Below are 15,821 nucleotides of genomic sequence, written 5' to 3'. Positions count from 1 at the left end.
CATTCAACTTATCTCACTGGTTCCTTTTCCTATAAACGTGCTTATGGCCACAAGAGCCCTAGGAATTAAGAGGCCAGAGACAAGCCTGGTGCTACCTCATTACCACCTTCTGGTGGGTCACCCCAGGGGCAGCCACAAGCCCGAGTGGGGTCCAGAACTGGTTTCCGAATTGCACCTGCTCCCACACCCTTGGGCCAGGCTGGTGAAGGGAGAACTCTTCAAAAGAAAGCAACCTGGAGGCACCTGGTTGAGCACCTGCCTTCGGTTCAGGTCGTGATCCCAGGGGCCTGGGATCGAGTCCCATGTCGGGCTCCCTGCATGGAGCCTGCTTCTCCCTCTATCGTATGTCTCTGCCTCTCTCGTGTGTCTCTCATGAATAAATAAATAAAATCTTTCATTTTTTTAAAGTACTATTTTCTTTTTTTTTTTTTAAGATTGTATTTATTTATTCATGAGAGATATATGTATATAGAGAGAGGCAGACACACAAGCAGAGGGAGAAGCAGGCTCCATGCAGGAAGCATGATGTGGGACTCGATCCCAGGTCTCCAGGATCAGGCCCTGGGCCGAAGGCGGCGCCAAACCGCAGAGCCACCTGGGCTGCCCAGATAAAATCTTTTAAAAAAAGAAAGTAACCTGGCATCACCGTCCTGTTCAGATGGGACAGAAAGTAATCTCTCCTACCATCCTATGCACATTCCAGTCATGTCCTTAGCCAAGTCTGGCTACCTTTTTGCTAATACAAGCTATCACAAGCACTGTCCTTCTGGCATGCTTCACGTTCTGTCTTCATCCCCTGCCCCACCTGCCCTCCAGGGCTGGTTCCTCCAGGGCTGAGCTGAGGGGTCAATGATGAAGAAGGTAACAGCTTCCAGGCCCTCATATGTAGTTCTGAACTCATGGATTGTAGGGGTGGAGAAGGCACACAGAGCCAAGCAGCCTCTGGCTCCCTCAGGAGCCAGGCACAAGATACCAAAGACAACCCACTACACAGCACAGACCAGCCATGAGCTCCACAGCCCCTTCTCTACAAAGCCCTGTGGTCAACTTCCACCCACCCCCCACCCTCAGGTCCTCACCTGTCCTTGTGGTCTTCCACCAAATTATAAATTACGCGGAACACCTGGGTGGCTCAGTAGTTGAGCATCTGCCTTTGGTTTAGGTTGTGATCCCAGCATCCTGGGATCAAGTTCTGCATCGGGCTCCCTGTAGGGAGCCTGCTTCTCCCTTTGCCTATGTCTCTGCCTCTCTCTGTGTGTCTCCCATGAATGAATAAATAAATATATTTTTTTTAATTAAAAAATCTACCATGCAGAGGATAAAACGCTACATGAACACAGGCTTTGGGGACTGGAGGTGCTGCCCAGACAGGTTCGATGTTCATTCACAGCTTACTCCCTGCTATGAACTCGGGGACCCTCACTTGGGGCCCAACCTCTATACAATCTGCAGGTCTTATCTCTGACTTCTTGGGTACCTCCTCCTCCAAGAAGCCCTCCCTATGCTGGGCCAGTCCAGAGTCTCACCCACTGCAATACCCTGAGACAGTACCATGGCACAAGCCCCTCACAGCCATATTTTCACTGCATCCTTGGAGCTTGAAGAAACAGTTTCCTCCCCATTGGGCCTCAGCATCTTTGCCATCTGGAATGGGGGTTGGTTCAGAGCTGATGCTTCAATTCCCAACTCTGAGGTACTGAGAAGCAAAGAAGGCTAGTGACGAAATGATAGCACCACCTGCCACCACTTATCAAGCATCTCCTGTGAAGAGGCTCACAGCAGCTTCTAGGAGCAGGGATGATGACCGTCTCCATCCCACAGATGAGGAACCCATGCCGTGGCCTAGAGGGTCAGGTCCTTGTCCAAGGTCACACAGCTAAGCCACAATGTGGCTTGAGTGTTCCTGCCTTCAAAGCCCAGGCTCTGACTCCTTCCCTTCCCCTTTATGTAATAACAGCAGCCATCCCCAGTTAGGACAACACAGACTGGCTAGAAACACAAGAGCAAGGGGCCTTGATCTTGGTCGCTCCAGAAAGTCTGGAGGGAGGGCTAGCTAGGATGTAGCCATTGCCTCTCAGGACTGAGTATTGAATGGAAAGCCATGGCCCAGCGCTAAGAGCCTGATCACCATCTCCACATCCTAGCAGGACCTAAATTATGGTCACAGCCATGACCCACCAGAATGCCCTGCCAAAACCATGGCCACCCCCTACCAGGACCCACTGTAGTAAGAGATACAGTCTACCCACAGGACTTACACCTTGCTCAAAGCCAGGGCTCCCAGGCTGGCCTCAAAACAAAACAAGCAAGGAGCATTCTCCCCTCCCTTATTATGCCCAAGCAGAGGTCAAGGAGTACAGGGAGATCTTAGTACATCACACAATCTCCTGATCACAGTTCTATATCTGTATCAGAAGTTGAACGAGATGTTCTCTGAGGTCTTTGCCAACTTGCAAAGTCATTATAATGTTTCAGTTACTCAAAAGAAAAAAAAAAAACAACTTTGTTTTTCTTGGCAATAAGAGGTTGCAGACTCATTTAAGGACAAGCAGAGGGGTGCCTGTGTGGCTCAGTGAAGCATCTGCCTTGGGTTCGGGTCATGATCCCAGGGTCCTGGGATTGAGCCCTGCGTCAGGCTCCCTGTTCAGTGGGGAGTCTGCTTCTCCTCTCTCTACCTCTGTCCCTGCTCGTCGTGGTCTCTCTCTCTCAAAAGGATAAATAAAATCTTAAAAAAAAAAAAAAAAAAAAGACAAGCAGAAAGTCAAGTAAAGTGGATTAAACACCAGGATCTCAGGAAATCCAAGTCCCTTAACAATTCCTTAACAATGCCAAGAATTTCAGTATGTCTCCTAGGTGTTTCTGCCTCCAACCTCACCATTCACCCACGACCCCACCTGGATGCATATACCCCCATGGACCCAAAGATAGGTCCATAAGGGCAGTGTTCACCCACCCTGAACACAACTGCACTTCCCTGAAATTCCTCCCAAAACTGGCCCCAGAGGTGGGTAGTCAAGGCCAAGGGGCTCCCACTGGACTTCTGAAAGTTCTGGGCTCACAGAGGTCAAGCGATTTCCATAAAGCCAACACAGCTCAGACCTGGTCCATGCACTCTGGCCTGAAGTGAATGGCAAGAGGAGGCTCTGAATCCTCCCCCTGGCCTGACCTGGTGGGTAGAGACTCGGGTGAGAAGGGGCCGGCGCCCTCCCGGAGGTGATGGTAACAGGACTGAGCCCCTAGCGAGAGGAGACAGGGCCACATACTTGTCTCCGCACCACCCTCCACCCCCCCGCTCCGCCACACCTGTGCCCGGCCCACGACCTGTGTCTGCTCCCCTGCCAGCAGTCACGGCAGCCTCACCTGTCCCGGGTTCCCCACCTGTTCCTGGCCCCCCTTCCACGCGAGACCACTGCCCAGGCCGCCCTATCCACCCATTCCCGTGCACCACCCCCCGGTTCTCCACAGCCCCCGCCTCACCGCCGCGCTGGCAGGCGTGCAGAGCGGGCCGCCCATTGCTGTACGGCATCCAGATCTTCTTCAAGGGGTTCTGGGTCAATTCCCGTGGGGACGCCATACCCGGGACGCGATGAGACGGACTGCGCTGCTTCCGACCCAGCAGCCGGGCCACCTCGGGCCACTCGAGGCCCCGCCCCCGGGCCCGCCCCCGGGCCCGCCCCCGAGCCCGCCCCGCCTCGAGCCCGGCAGGCGTCCGTCCGACTCCCCGCAGGCCCCGCCCCGGACGAGTAGGCCCTACCCCCAGCGGGGAGGGCCCGGCCTGCGACCGCGCATGCCCAACTCGCCTGCCCCGCCGGTTTGGGCCCGAGCAGGCCCGCCCCTGGCGCCGGCATCGAGGACGCGCATGCCCGACTGCCCGCCGGTTCCAGGCCTACATCGTGCCGACCCCGCCGGCGATGAGCGAGCCCAGCACGCCCGACTCGACCGCGCAGATTTGATCCACCTGGTCCGGGGCCTCGCCTTGCACAGCCTTGCCTCCAGGGCACTCGGGTTCCGCTCGCTGCTACGGTTGACGTCAGGGCCCCCAGGAGGGAGGGATTTGCATGCTAAGGGGCTGCGCCAGCTTGGCTCGCAGGTCTCACTTGGTCTGGATCAGCCTGGCAGCTCCTGCGTTTTGCCACTTGTCAACTGCTGCGCCCCGCCGGCTGTGCGTCCCTGAGTCCTAGGACTCCTTCTCGCCCACCGAACCCACTGGCCCAACCACACCGGAAAATCTTCTTTCACCTCACGGACGGGGACATCTCAAAATTGTTTCCTCTCTTTACCTTGGCTGCTGGGGAGCTCAGGCTAAACTCCAGCCCACCTGGAGCACGTGAGCAGGATCTTTTAACCAAGCTCCCTGGGGACTCACTGAGTCTCTCTCTTCTTCCAGGATTTCATTTTTACCAATTAAATTGTAAATTTGCATATTTCCAACATGATCCTTCCTCTCATCATCAGGAAAACAACGCGGGCATCATCAACCTCACAAGATTCTGGTATAGATTAAATGTGACAGTGTAAAGCACATTAGCACTATCATTTGTATTATTTATCTCCCTTCTGTCTCTAAGAATGCAGTGGAAGCAAAGGACAAGGGAGAAAGCCAGAAGTTTAGGAACCCTGGGTCATTCTCCTTTGTCTCCTTAGCCCAGCTTCTCCCAAATTCTATACACTTAATATCCTGGGGACCCCTTACCACTGCTCCAACCTGAGTCACACTGCCCCCTAGCGATGTCCTCCACAAACCCCCAGACAGGATCTTGGCATCCTCAGGTCCTCTCTGCCCAGTGTGCCCAGCCAGGAGCCAGGGCTAGGGGCATGGAGAACAAGGCTTTGCCCAGTGCACCTCTGACCTCCATTCCACATACTTGTCTCCACCTAGCACTTCAGAGCCTGGCAAGGACTCTTAAGATAACTCTAATACAGATGTCTCGCCCACTTCACAGGAGATGAAAGTTCAGGAGGTAGAAGCTCACCTAAGTCCTCCCTGAAACTAGCTCTGGCTGCCTCCCCTGGGAGGAACGCCCTGCCCCAGAATTGAGCACTTCCTCTTTCATCCTCCGTCTGCACTGTCCACCCCCCACCTCATGCAGAGGCAGCTCTGAGCACACCCGTGGGCAGCTTCTGATGAGCACGATGCCCCTTACGACAACTTGCCTGCTTCCTTCTTCTCCAAAGCCTGTCATTCTGTTCCTGACACAGTCAGCCTTCCTGTCTGTCTCCTAGCCATTGCCAAGGCCATCCTGGGGCCACCTTGACTTCAGAGACCTTGTCACCACCCGCCCACACCCTGTCCAACCCCCCCGCACTTGTTGCAAAGGCTACATGCTCTAGCATCCACAGACGCCCAGCACTTCCTCTGGCCTGCCCATTCTCCTTCTCAGCCCTCCTGGGATGTTAGTCAAAGGCTGGGGTAAGGGGGTAGTCAGAGCAGGGCAGAATGCCAGGACCATTTCGAGGAAGCTGTCCCCACATCCAGACAGTGTGAGCCTAGCTTCCCAGGAAAAGCCGTGGCTCTGTACCTTCCACTCTTCCCCAAACAGTCTGACCCTGGGCTGACCCACACATACCTTCCCAAGTCCCAATATCCAGTGGGAGGCCACAGGTTAACAGCAGGAGGAGTCTGGGGCTCCTCCCCAAGGCCAGAGTCTACCTCTACTCTAAGAATATTCTTCATCTCCCTGCCCATTTGTTGAATAGGAAACTGAAAGGGGAGCAGGGCCCAGGGTCACAGAGCCAGCCCACAGTGCAGAGTGGACTCAGATGAACCTCCAGCCTTTCAAAAACTCCCCTCCCACTTCTTCTAGATAATCATATTTCCCACCCATACACGTGGGCTCTGGTTTGTTCCCTCCAATGCTCTCTTAGTTTTCTGCTCCCCCAGCATCAGTAGATGCCCAATAGAACAGCCAGCCTTCATGACTTATCCTTCCTTGGGGCCATCCCAAAGTGATGGGGTGAAAAGTGTACTGGGTTGTCAGCATGCATTGGTGTGTGAATATGTCCTGCTCAGCCTCTCTGCTCCTCTATGAACCTGCCTGGCTGGCCCTGGTTGGCTCCAGTGGTGCCCTCTGCACTGACCACCGGACCTCTCTCCCGTGTCCCTGGCTATAAAATATAGGGTGCTGAAGTCCTAGATCCTCAGTTCTCACTGCTCAAACTCTTCCCAACCTCTGTGTCTGCTGGTCAGTCCTGGCCAGACTTTGCAGTATAAAGGCCCAGGGCGCTCAGCAAATGCCACACAGACCTACATGCCAGTGCATGGAAGCATGCACACAGAGCCACATGTGCACAAATACTAGCAACCCAGGCCCGCAGGGAGGAGCAGGCTGCAGCAGCCTGCTGCTCTCTACTGCCCCCCTTCCCCTTTATTTCCCTTCTTCTCTCCCCTCTGCTGCCAATGGGAGGTTCAGGGAGATCCCAGGAGTTCCAGCTTCCTCTGGCCAGTTCAAGCCAAGGATCATCTCCAGTATCTCCATGGGCCCAGAGCTCACAGAGGCTGTGAGGTTCCAGCTTAGGGATATGGAGCCATGTGACTGAGTAGCTTGTGAACTGTGGTCTGCATTTGCTGATTCCAGCTTGTTACAGGGCACACAGTAGGTGCTCAAAGTGACTCAGGGCCAGCCAAAGCACACAGTAAAGGCTCAGAGAGGCTCATGACCAGGACAGAGCACACAGTAGGTGCTTAGAGCAGCTCAGGACTCACATAAGGCACACAGTAGGTGCCCTAGAAATGCTGTTTAAAGGCTAAAGCCACTTCATATGAAAAATGTCCCAAATGAGCCTCTGGGCCTCCCCAAAATGATGTGTGACCCCTGAGGGGGGACCTGGACAAACACGACCCCTTGGAGGCCAGCAAAGGGCAGAGCAGGAGGGCCTCAGGCAGCTCCAGCTGGCTGTCCCTCTCTCTGGGCTGGAGGAAGAAGCTATTTATAGTTCCCCCTTGGCCCAGCCTCCCCACTCCCCTGCAAGGCGACAGTGTTCCCCCTCCTCCTTGCCACTGACAGGCTATGCCCCCTCTGAGCACCCCTACACCTAGAGAGACCCCCAACGCCCTTGCACCTCTGCCAGCACCAACCGTCTTTCCCCGATCCCCCCCACTCTCTCCCCGCCGCCCGTGCCTACCCCGCCTGCTGCTCCCTGACCCGGGGTCCGTCAGGGCGCTGCCTCCCTCCGCGCCTGTGTCCATCCTGCAAGCGATCTGGCCCCGGGGCCGCCGCCCCCTGCAGCCTGGGGCCGGGCAGCCCCGCCCTCCGGGCTCGGGAGGGAGCTGCGGTGTGCCCCGTGTGGCCCCGCCCTCCCAGCCCCGCCCTGGGCCCGCCCCCCAGGGCTGCTCACAACTTGAGCGATCAACAGTGCCCCCACCCCAGACAGCCGCACTCCTGCCAGTGTGGCCTCCCTCTGCGGTCAGAGCAGTCCATAATGCCCAGGGTCTGCCCTTGTCTCCAACCGGAGCTGTCTACACTACCTAGAGTTTCTGTCCCATCTGCAGGCAAGCCTGTCCACACCATTCAGAAGGTCACTTCCCTCTCCAGCCCAACCATGGAGCTGGGGGTGTGAGATTAGGGAAAACCCACTCTCCACTCTCTCTACACCAAGGGACCAGGTCGGTGAAATGCGACCAGTGGTTGGGGGCTGGGGGGTGGGGAGTGGGCAAAGGGGCTGTGTAGCCAGACTGTCACTCTCTGGGTGCACAGGACTGTGATTCTCGTTCATCCCATTCTCCAGTCACTGCATTTATTGAGCTCTTTCCTACATGCCAGAACCTTCATGTACATGTCACTTGGTGCTCACAAGAAGCCTGGTCATGGCTCTGCCCTACCAAGGAGAAAGCCAAGGCTTGGAAAGGTGAACACGTTTGCTGCAGACAATTTGATGAAGGACGAGCAGAGCTGGGTTGAGCCCCAGCAGCTGGAGCCACATGTGTCCAAGGGCCACAGCTGGGTGTGCAGGCGTGTGGACAGTGCCTGGCTGTGCATTGGGCATGCTTCATGCTGGTCTGGGGGATAAGCATCTGTTCCTCACAGCTCCCTCACATGCCCTCACCTTGCCCACACAGACTCACAACTATCAGATACACAGAGACACAGCCACTCCTGCATGCATACACCTACAACAAGGCTGCCACAGCTACAGATTTCTCACCTACGGCTCTACACGCCTAGAGAGATGCCCCTGGTGACCCCACTCATCTGAGGCAGGTGCTGCCTTGTGGAGCACAAAACATGCATATGACCCTCAGCCTGCACTTCCTATGTGGTGACCTGTGTGGGGCAGGGCAGACCCACGGGCCTGGCCTTAGGTGGACTAGCCTCAGATGCAATGTTGAGCTCCTGTGTTGATGAGATTCCCAAAAGTGGCACAAGAATTACCACACTGGCAGTGTCCGGATGCTCTTCAACTGTGGGGCACCCAGACATGGCAAGACTCCACACAGTACTGACATTCCACGGTAGTGTCCAAACTGTCCAGACATATTGTAAGTCTGTGGGGCTCCAGGCATGGCAAGACTCCACTTGGCAGCCACCCAATATGGCAATGTCCAGGCTGTCTAGATACAATGGGGCTCTGTGAGGCACTCAGCTGTGATATGACACCAGCTGGCAGTGACCCCATAGGGAGGTAGCCAGGCGCACCATGCCCAGATGTAATGCTGTCCTGCTCTACTGCAGGGCTTCCAGGTCTCCTGATCCAGGATGGCCCCGTTATTGTGACTCCTGCCCCCAGGCTCAGCGGCGGCCAACCTGGGCCAGGATGCGAGCGTTGGTGGTGGCCTGCTCCCTCGAAGCTCTGGCCCGGGCCTGCTCCAATAAGATCTGTAGGAGGCCAATGGGGACATCCAGCGAGAGGATGATGCGGGGGCCCGAGCGAGGGCCAGGGCTGGGGTGGCCCCAAGCAGTGGAGGGGCCTGTGGTGGTGGCTGTAGTGCTCTCCGAGGTCACAGGACAGGGAGTAGCCTGGGGAGGGTTCTGAGGGAGGAGCTGGAAGGCTGGGCTAGGGGTCCCAGTGACCAGCAGGGCTCTGCCCGATGTCAGGACCATCAGCACCAGCAAAGCCCACCTGGTCATCACGTGGTTAGGCTGCAAGGAGAAAAGAGGCTCAGGGCGGGGGTTCTGAGCAGCCACAGCAGCAGACAGAGACAGATGGGGAAACCAGACAGACAGAATGGGAGACAGAGGGAAAAACAGAAAGCAAGATTAGAGAGGCCAGGCAAGGGTTGGAGAGAGATAGAAGAGACAGAGATGAAGGGACAAGACTTAGCCAGAGTGAGATTGGGAAAATCAAGACAGCACTAGACACAGCAGTGGCCGGGAGACAAAGAGTGAGAAAGAGAATGAGAGACAGAGAGCCCGGCAAGATCTAGATCTAGATGCAGAGACAGAGATACACTTAGGGAGGAGATGGAGAAGAAGAGAAAGGAGAGGGAGGACATGGAGGCAAAGCAAAACAAAGGGGCCTGGAAGAAAAAGAGGCTGGAACCACCCCAGACACAGATACATGATAAAAACAGGGATGTAGAGAGGCGCCTGGGTGGCTCAGCGGGTTAAGCGTCTGCCTTCAGCTCAGGTCATGATCCCAGGGTTCTGGGATGAACCCTACCCCCTCAATCAGGCTCCTTGCTCAGCAGGGAGCCTGTTCTCCCTCCCCCTCTGCCCCTTCTCCCTCTTCCCTCTGCTTGGACTCTCTCAAATAAATAAATAAAATCTTCAAAACAGGAATGCAGAGACACAGAGTGAACACAGAGGGACAAAAGAGGAACCCAAGGTCCAAGGGAGCCTGATCACAGACAAAGAAGCCTGATCACAGACAAAGAAGACCAGAAATAGGGTCCTTAAGGTGGAGAAGCAGCCAGAGACTCCAATGCCCCCTGAGGTCCAGAGACCTCCATCAACCCAAATCCCAGATCCACTCAGCCCTCAAGGCCCTGCCCATGCCACCCAGAGCCAGCCCAGTCCTACCAGCAGCAACCTCCTCTGCGGCAAGGTGGGGCACCGGAGCAGCCCGCGGCCGGGGCCAGGCAGTGCTGTGCTGTGGGCCGGCCCTCTGCCCCCTTCGGGCCCATTTATCTCTCTACCCCCTGTGGTAGGAGCTGGGGCATGGCTCCTGGCATGAAGCATCCCCCCACCTCTGACTCATCCCTTCCTGGGGGGCAGTGAGGACATGTCCTCAGCCCCCACTCAGTCTGCTCCTCTTTGGGGACAAGTTGGGGACTGAGGGTCACAGGACAATAACCAGGGCTGGACAGAGGGACTCTGCACCCATGCGGGACAATACTGACCTCCCAGGGGAAACCTGACCCTCTGCCACCCCCATCTCCCCAAACAGTCACAACAGGGGCCTTTTAAAACAGCAGCTTTAATGCCCCCCAGAATCAGCACCATGTCATCACAGGCTTGGGTCAAGGGGCGGGTCAGATGCAGTCACATCCGCTCACTGCCCACAGCCACCCCCACACTGAGTCATCTGCTGGGGAGGCAGGAGCCACAATGGGGGTTTGTCCACAGGGGGGAAGGCCAGACCCATGGGACCAAGTCACTGAAATAACGGACACGCTCATGCACGCTCACATGCACACAGGCCTCTAGCACCAAGGGGAGGGACAGCAGAACTCCTCCAGGAGACACTGAACTTCAGCCAATCATCTGGGCCTCAGCTCCGGGCAGCACCTAGGGGGGGTGCGGCAGGTGGGGAGCTATCTTCAGATCAGTGGGACAGCTGGGGGCAGGACAGGAGTGGGGCTCTGACTGTAGAGAGGGGATCCTCAGGTCCTTGGAGGAGGGAACATGGAGGGGACCCCACAGCTAGGGTTCTCTGCTCAGCTCCTTGATCTGGGGGGTCTGTCCCTAGCCCCTAGTCTGTGAGAGCTCCTGATCTGGGATCCCGACCAGGACCTGATCTGGGTAGGATCAGTGTCCAGACTCTTATCAGGGTGGAGGGGTAGACTCATACCTGTTCCCTGGTTCTGGACCATGTGGGGCCGGCACCGGTGCTCACAGGCCTCCCGGGTCCCAAAACGATTGGCATTCCCTCCACAGCCACCATAGACAAAGGGATGACAGGCCTCTGTGCCACTTGCCACAGCCCGATGGTACCAGCGCAGAGTGTAGGCAGTACAGGAGCCCTCGTCCAGTGGAAGCAAGCAAGGGTCTAGGGCCAGTAGGGGTCAGGAGGTCAGCAGGGGTGGTAGTAGTCAGAGAGGGACCAGGGGTCTGCCGCCGCTCCCTGAATCCCTCTGGGCCAGTGCCTACTCTGACCATTGCCATCCTGAGGAGCTTCAGGGTCCTGGTATTCCTCCACGGAGTACTCAGAGTATTCATACTCATCATCCTCAGGGGGTACCTGGCCTGCACACAGGGTGGAGTGTCGTGAGCAAGGCCACCCTGGGGGCGGGGCAGGCAGCACTGGTGTTCATGTGGTGCCCCCGTGTTGTCCCTATGCACACGGCATGTGCCCTGCATGTGTGAGCAGCGCTGCATGCGTCTGTACCCCACCATGCATGCCCAAGGGGTCCAGCCATCCTCACCTTCCTCCTCTGCATGAGAAACCCGGAGCACAGGCACAGGGGGGAGCTGGGGGCCGGCAGTGTCTGCAGCATAGCTAGGGAGGGGTCCTGGAGTAAAAGGCAGAGGTGCAAGGCCTTGGGGTCATAGTGGTGGCTACCCCAGCCAAGCCCCTGCTGAGTGGACCGAGGTGACGGACACAGTAGGGCCTGGGATGAGGAAGGTTCAGGGAGAAAATCCCAGAAAACTACTCACGTGATCCAGAGGCAATAAACTGGCCCTGGCAGGCTGGAGAGGGCAGAGAAGGAAGGGCAGAGAAAAAGACAGAGGGACACACACAGAGAAGGGCAGAGGTGGCCAGAGGAGGACAGCAGGAGAGAATAGCAGAGAGACCAACAAAGAAAGAAAGAATGGGTAGGAAGCAGAGAGACAAGAGACAGAGCATCACTCTCTGATACCCACCGGACTGCTCCCACCTCCACCCCCTACACAGGGCCACACTGGGCTTCTAGGAACACTACTGTCCATCCATATTTGCTGTGGGTCACCATATGGGGAAAGTCTCATCATGTCTGTCCTGAAGCACATATGTCCTGCATACCCACTCATCTCCTTGACTGCTTGTCCCTTGTAAATTCTGGGGACCCTGCTTGCCCCTGTCTAGGGGTGCTGGGGCATAGTGGGAATGGGACCCCAGAGGCTCTGAGCTGGGCCCCACTCACCGCAATGTTGACTCATCTCCTGGCGCACAAAGGCTCGAATGTCATCCTCCTGGGACACAAGACCATAAGGATCATGAAGATCCCGTGGATCATGGGAGAGACAAAAGGCATATGATGCAGGGATCATGGAGGGACAGCACTGAGTCAGGGGCCCAGGCCCAGGGGGTCAGGATACTGGGTGCGGGAGGTGGAGTCTGGCCCACCCAGGCCCACACTTACTGTTAACGCAGCTTCTCCCTTCTCTCCACGGGGGCCAGCGGGCCCTGGCCGCCCCTATGCACAAGGGATGGGACCAGGCTGTGACCTCTGATCTTGGGAACACCAGAAGTCACCCCAATTTCTGACCCTAAGCCCATGGATGCCCACTCACCTGCTCTCCTCTCTCTCCAGGGGTCCCAGGGGCTCCAGGAGCACCCACCATTCTCTCTCCAGGGGGACCTCGCTCACCCTGTCAGGCACAAGGACCGAGTGAACAGTCAGAGAAGCAGGGAAAGTTGGAGATCATAGGTTCAGAGATTGGGGCAGGGGTATTGGGGATGGGTTATAGGTCAGAAGTCAGTGAGGTTGGAAGGGTCAGGGGGTAGGGGGCAGAGTCACAGCATTTTACCTTCTGGCCCTGAAGTCCTTCTGGGCCTTTGGGACCGACACTGCCAGGTGGCCCAGGAGGACCACTAGAGCCATCATTGCCCCTAGGACCTGGGAAGCCCCCAATTCCTGGGGGCCCCTGTGGAGAGACAGGTCAGGGTCAAAGCCCCAAAAGCTGGATGCATTTCCAGAAAGTACAATTTCCTTAGCTTACCATGACCTTGGTCTCAACTTACCCGCTCCCCTTTCTCTCCCTGGTCACCCTTGGATCCTGGCTGCCCATCAAAGCCTCGATCACCCTGGGAATGGAAAGAAGCATGAGAAACCATCTCCCTCAGCCTCCTCAGATAAATTGTCAAGAGCCCCTTGGCCCAATGGCCACAATCTTCCATGACCCAAGCACCTGTGATCCTACCATTTCAGGACCCTCCATCTGTCATGCTCCCCATGAGCCTGACCTTCCTGCAATCTCCCTTGTTCTGATTCTACCTATGTCCTTTTTTTTTTTTTAAAGATTTTATTTATTTCTTCATGAGAGACACAGACTGAGAGAGAGAGGCAGAGACATAGGCAGAGGGAGAAGCAGGCTCCCCGCAGGGAGCCCGAGGTGGAACGCAACCCTGCCTCCTGGGATCAAACCTGACCCGAATGCAGACCCCCAATCGTTGAGCCACCCAGGCATCCCCACCTATGTCCTTTATACTGACACTCCAACCTCCCACTGACATCTTAGCCTTGATGCCCATCTCCCCACTTCTCCACCTCTCATCCCTTAATCCTACCAAAATCCCCACTGTGACCCCAAGCCACCCTGAAACCTCAAGACCAACCTCACTCTACTCCCCCAATGTCCCAACCTTCCACAACCCTTTTGACATGAAACCCTCATGATCCTACTGTGATTATCCCTGCCCCATTCTGACCCCCTTCTGTCCACTGTCGAGAGACCCCATACCTTGGGACCAATCAGGCCCTCCTTCCCAGGGGCCCCCGACTGGCCCGGCACACCTGGCTCCCCCTGGAGAAGAGAAAACATAAGCTGGGCCCTGGCCTACTCATCCCCTCCCCATCCTGGGTGCCCGACACTCACCATATCTCCCTTGCGTCCTGCCAGCCCAGGGCGGCCTGGGGGACCACCTTCTCCCTGTAGGCATCAGGTGGAGGTGTCAGACGTAGGCTCTGGGCCCCACAGCTGCCGACATCCCCCATCACCTCCTTACCTTATCTCCCTTCTCTCCATCGAGGCCACAGGCCCCCTTTACCCCTCGTTCACCCTGCGGGGGAAAAGCAGATAGAAGAGGGACTTCCCAATACCTCACCCCATGACCCCTTGATCACATAACCACTTCCCAAACTGGCCTCAGACACTCTAACCTCTGACCTTCCAACCCCTAACCTAATAACCTACATTTAACCCCAGATACCCAACATTTGACCCAAGATATCTGACCTTCAACCCCAGGTACCGTGACCACCCACATCAGGCTCCCCTGACCAGGAAAAAAAAGACCCAGCCCCTTCCCACCTTGAGGCCCCTGGGGCCCATGAAGCCAGTATCTCCTTTGTCTCCTCGGACACCAGGGGTTCCATCCTTTCCTGGGGATCCCTGGTGGGGAAAGAGGTCAATATAAAGTCAAGAAGGTCAGGAGGGATCCAGGGAAAGGAACAGGGGATATCACAGGGTGAGTCACAAATGGAGGCCAGAGCCACTGGAAGGGCAGGGCTTTCCAGGGGTTGGGGGTCGCCGAAGGGGTGGAACCATCACAGCCATTACTGTGGAGGTGGAGGCCCTGGGCATCAGGAGGCCACCATGAGAGCCTTGGGTCACTATAAGGTCAAAGACCACCACGTGAGGACAGGGGCCACATGGGGCAAGGCATCTTTGTGGGAGCAGGTGATGTGATCTTACCGGGTCTCCTGGGATCCCTGCGGCACCAGGCTCACCCTGTGGGAAGCACAAATGGGAGAGGGCAGTCCTTCAGTGTGACTTCCCCCATGCCACTCACTGACTCCCAGGCCTCACACAAATCCTGTGTGAACACATACATGGCCAACAGCAAGGGAGGCTGGAAGCCCTCCAGCATTCAGAGGGCACCCATGAGACAGACATGTGTGGCCGGTAGTGCTGGGTCTGTGCCTGGGGTGGGGCTGACCTTGGGTCCAGTGAGTCCACGAGCTCCCAGCAACCCGGCTGAACCCTTGTCACCAGGCTCTCCTTTGGTGCCCTGTGGGTATGACCAGGAGAGAGACACATGCTGGAGGCTTGGAGTATGACTGGAACCCATGGGGGGCGAGGGGCAGAGCTGCTCCCACCCACCACCCTCAGTATGGCTCATTTCTCACCCCAGGCCCTCAGATCCCTGCCTCTCCCTCCTACCACGGGGCCCCTAAACCTACCTGGAATACCCCTGTCACCTAAGAAGCCCCTTGTCTGTTCCCAGAGGGCCTCTCCTCGAACTACATTCCACAGAGTATGTAGTGACCTCCCATGGAGGTCTTCGAGCCCTCCAGAGAGCCCCCATCCTCTCAGCCATCCCACAGAGTCACTACAGCCTACTGAACTCCCTCCCCTCTGCCCTCCACAAAGCCCCACCCTCTCCTCCTGTCCTCACAGACCCTCAATAGAGCCCCCACAGCCCACAGAAACCCTCTCCCGACTCCATACAGAGCACTCCACCCTCTTCCCTGTACCTTCTCTCCAGGGTTCCCAGTGTCTCCGCGAGGTCCTTTGTCACCATCTATGCCTGGAAGCCCTCGTTCACCCTGGGTCAGGGGTCAGAAGCCAGGGTCAGGGGCTGGAGGGTCCTCACCATCTGAGAGTTTGAGCTCTCAGATCCACTGGCCCAGCCCCCATTGGAGCCCCCCCACACCATACACAAGAGAGAGATCCAGGCTATACACGGGCCAGACCTACTCACCATGTCCCCCTTGGCACCCCGTGGCCCTGGAGCCCCCATGGCTAAGGCTGCGTCACCCTGATTGGATAGGGGGCAGTCAGAGGAGTCAGGAGCACCCT

The 15,821-nt window shown here is 56.7% G+C and overlaps 3 protein-coding genes across 8 annotated transcripts in view; all 3 read right to left on the bottom strand.

Moving 5' to 3' along the window:
- Nucleotides 1–7,257, bottom strand: part of PFKFB4 (6-phosphofructo-2-kinase/fructose-2,6-biphosphatase 4) — a 33,931-nt gene extending 26,674 nt beyond the window's left edge. For 2 of the 6 annotated variants that reach the window (XR_005374946.1, XM_038566538.1), the window contains exon 1: nucleotides 3,478–3,650. Coding sequence is in view for 4 of the 6 variants with exons in the window: in XM_038566538.1 (XP_038422466.1) it covers nucleotides 3,478–3,574 (97 nt within the window). In the remaining 2 variants the exon portion in view is untranslated. Of the gene's footprint in view, nucleotides 1–1,551; nucleotides 1,592–3,477; nucleotides 3,655–3,958; nucleotides 4,076–7,122 lie in introns of those variants that run through there. The other 4 variants (XM_038566539.1, XM_038566541.1, XM_038566542.1 and 1 more) reach the window with 4 other exon arrangements.
- A 491-nt stretch (nucleotides 7,258–7,748) lies between these two features.
- Nucleotides 7,749–9,548, bottom strand: UCN2 (urocortin 2). Its single transcript, XM_038565279.1, has one exon. The coding sequence runs from the start codon at nucleotides 9,063–9,065 to the stop codon at nucleotides 8,727–8,729; it is 339 nt and encodes a 112-aa protein (XP_038421207.1). The 5' UTR covers nucleotides 9,066–9,548; the 3' UTR covers nucleotides 7,749–8,726.
- Nucleotides 9,549–10,647: 1,099 nt separating this feature from the next.
- The window catches only part of COL7A1 (collagen type VII alpha 1 chain), a 30,496-nt gene continuing 25,322 nt past the window's right edge, over nucleotides 10,648–15,821 (bottom strand). Inside the window, 18 exon segments of the mRNA NM_001002980.1 lie at nucleotides 10,648–10,664; nucleotides 10,948–11,145; nucleotides 11,253–11,342; nucleotides 11,522–11,608; nucleotides 11,754–11,786; nucleotides 12,221–12,269; nucleotides 12,440–12,493; nucleotides 12,591–12,668; nucleotides 12,828–12,944; nucleotides 13,042–13,104; nucleotides 13,761–13,823; nucleotides 13,896–13,949; nucleotides 14,026–14,079; nucleotides 14,331–14,411; nucleotides 14,715–14,750; nucleotides 14,959–15,030; nucleotides 15,497–15,568; nucleotides 15,724–15,780. Of these exon segments, the coding sequence (NP_001002980.1) occupies nucleotides 10,648–10,664; nucleotides 10,948–11,145; nucleotides 11,253–11,342; nucleotides 11,522–11,608; nucleotides 11,754–11,786; nucleotides 12,221–12,269; nucleotides 12,440–12,493; nucleotides 12,591–12,668; nucleotides 12,828–12,944; nucleotides 13,042–13,104; nucleotides 13,761–13,823; nucleotides 13,896–13,949; nucleotides 14,026–14,079; nucleotides 14,331–14,411; nucleotides 14,715–14,750; nucleotides 14,959–15,030; nucleotides 15,497–15,568; nucleotides 15,724–15,780 (1,275 nt within the window).

This window comes from Canis lupus, chromosome 20 (assembly GCF_011100685.1).
Source record: "Canis lupus familiaris isolate Mischka breed German Shepherd chromosome 20, alternate assembly UU_Cfam_GSD_1.0, whole genome shotgun sequence".
NCBI lineage: Eukaryota > Metazoa > Chordata > Mammalia > Carnivora > Canidae > Canis > Canis lupus.
The sequence above is the reverse complement of the archived record's forward strand: the minus strand, read 5'-3'. Positions and strand labels throughout refer to the sequence as shown.

Excerpts from the sequence above, each read along its gene's own strand:
- UCN2 (XM_038565279.1), bottom strand. The coding sequence starts at position 9,065 with ATGACCAGGTGGGCTTTGCTGGTGCTGATGGTCCTGACATCGGGCAGA.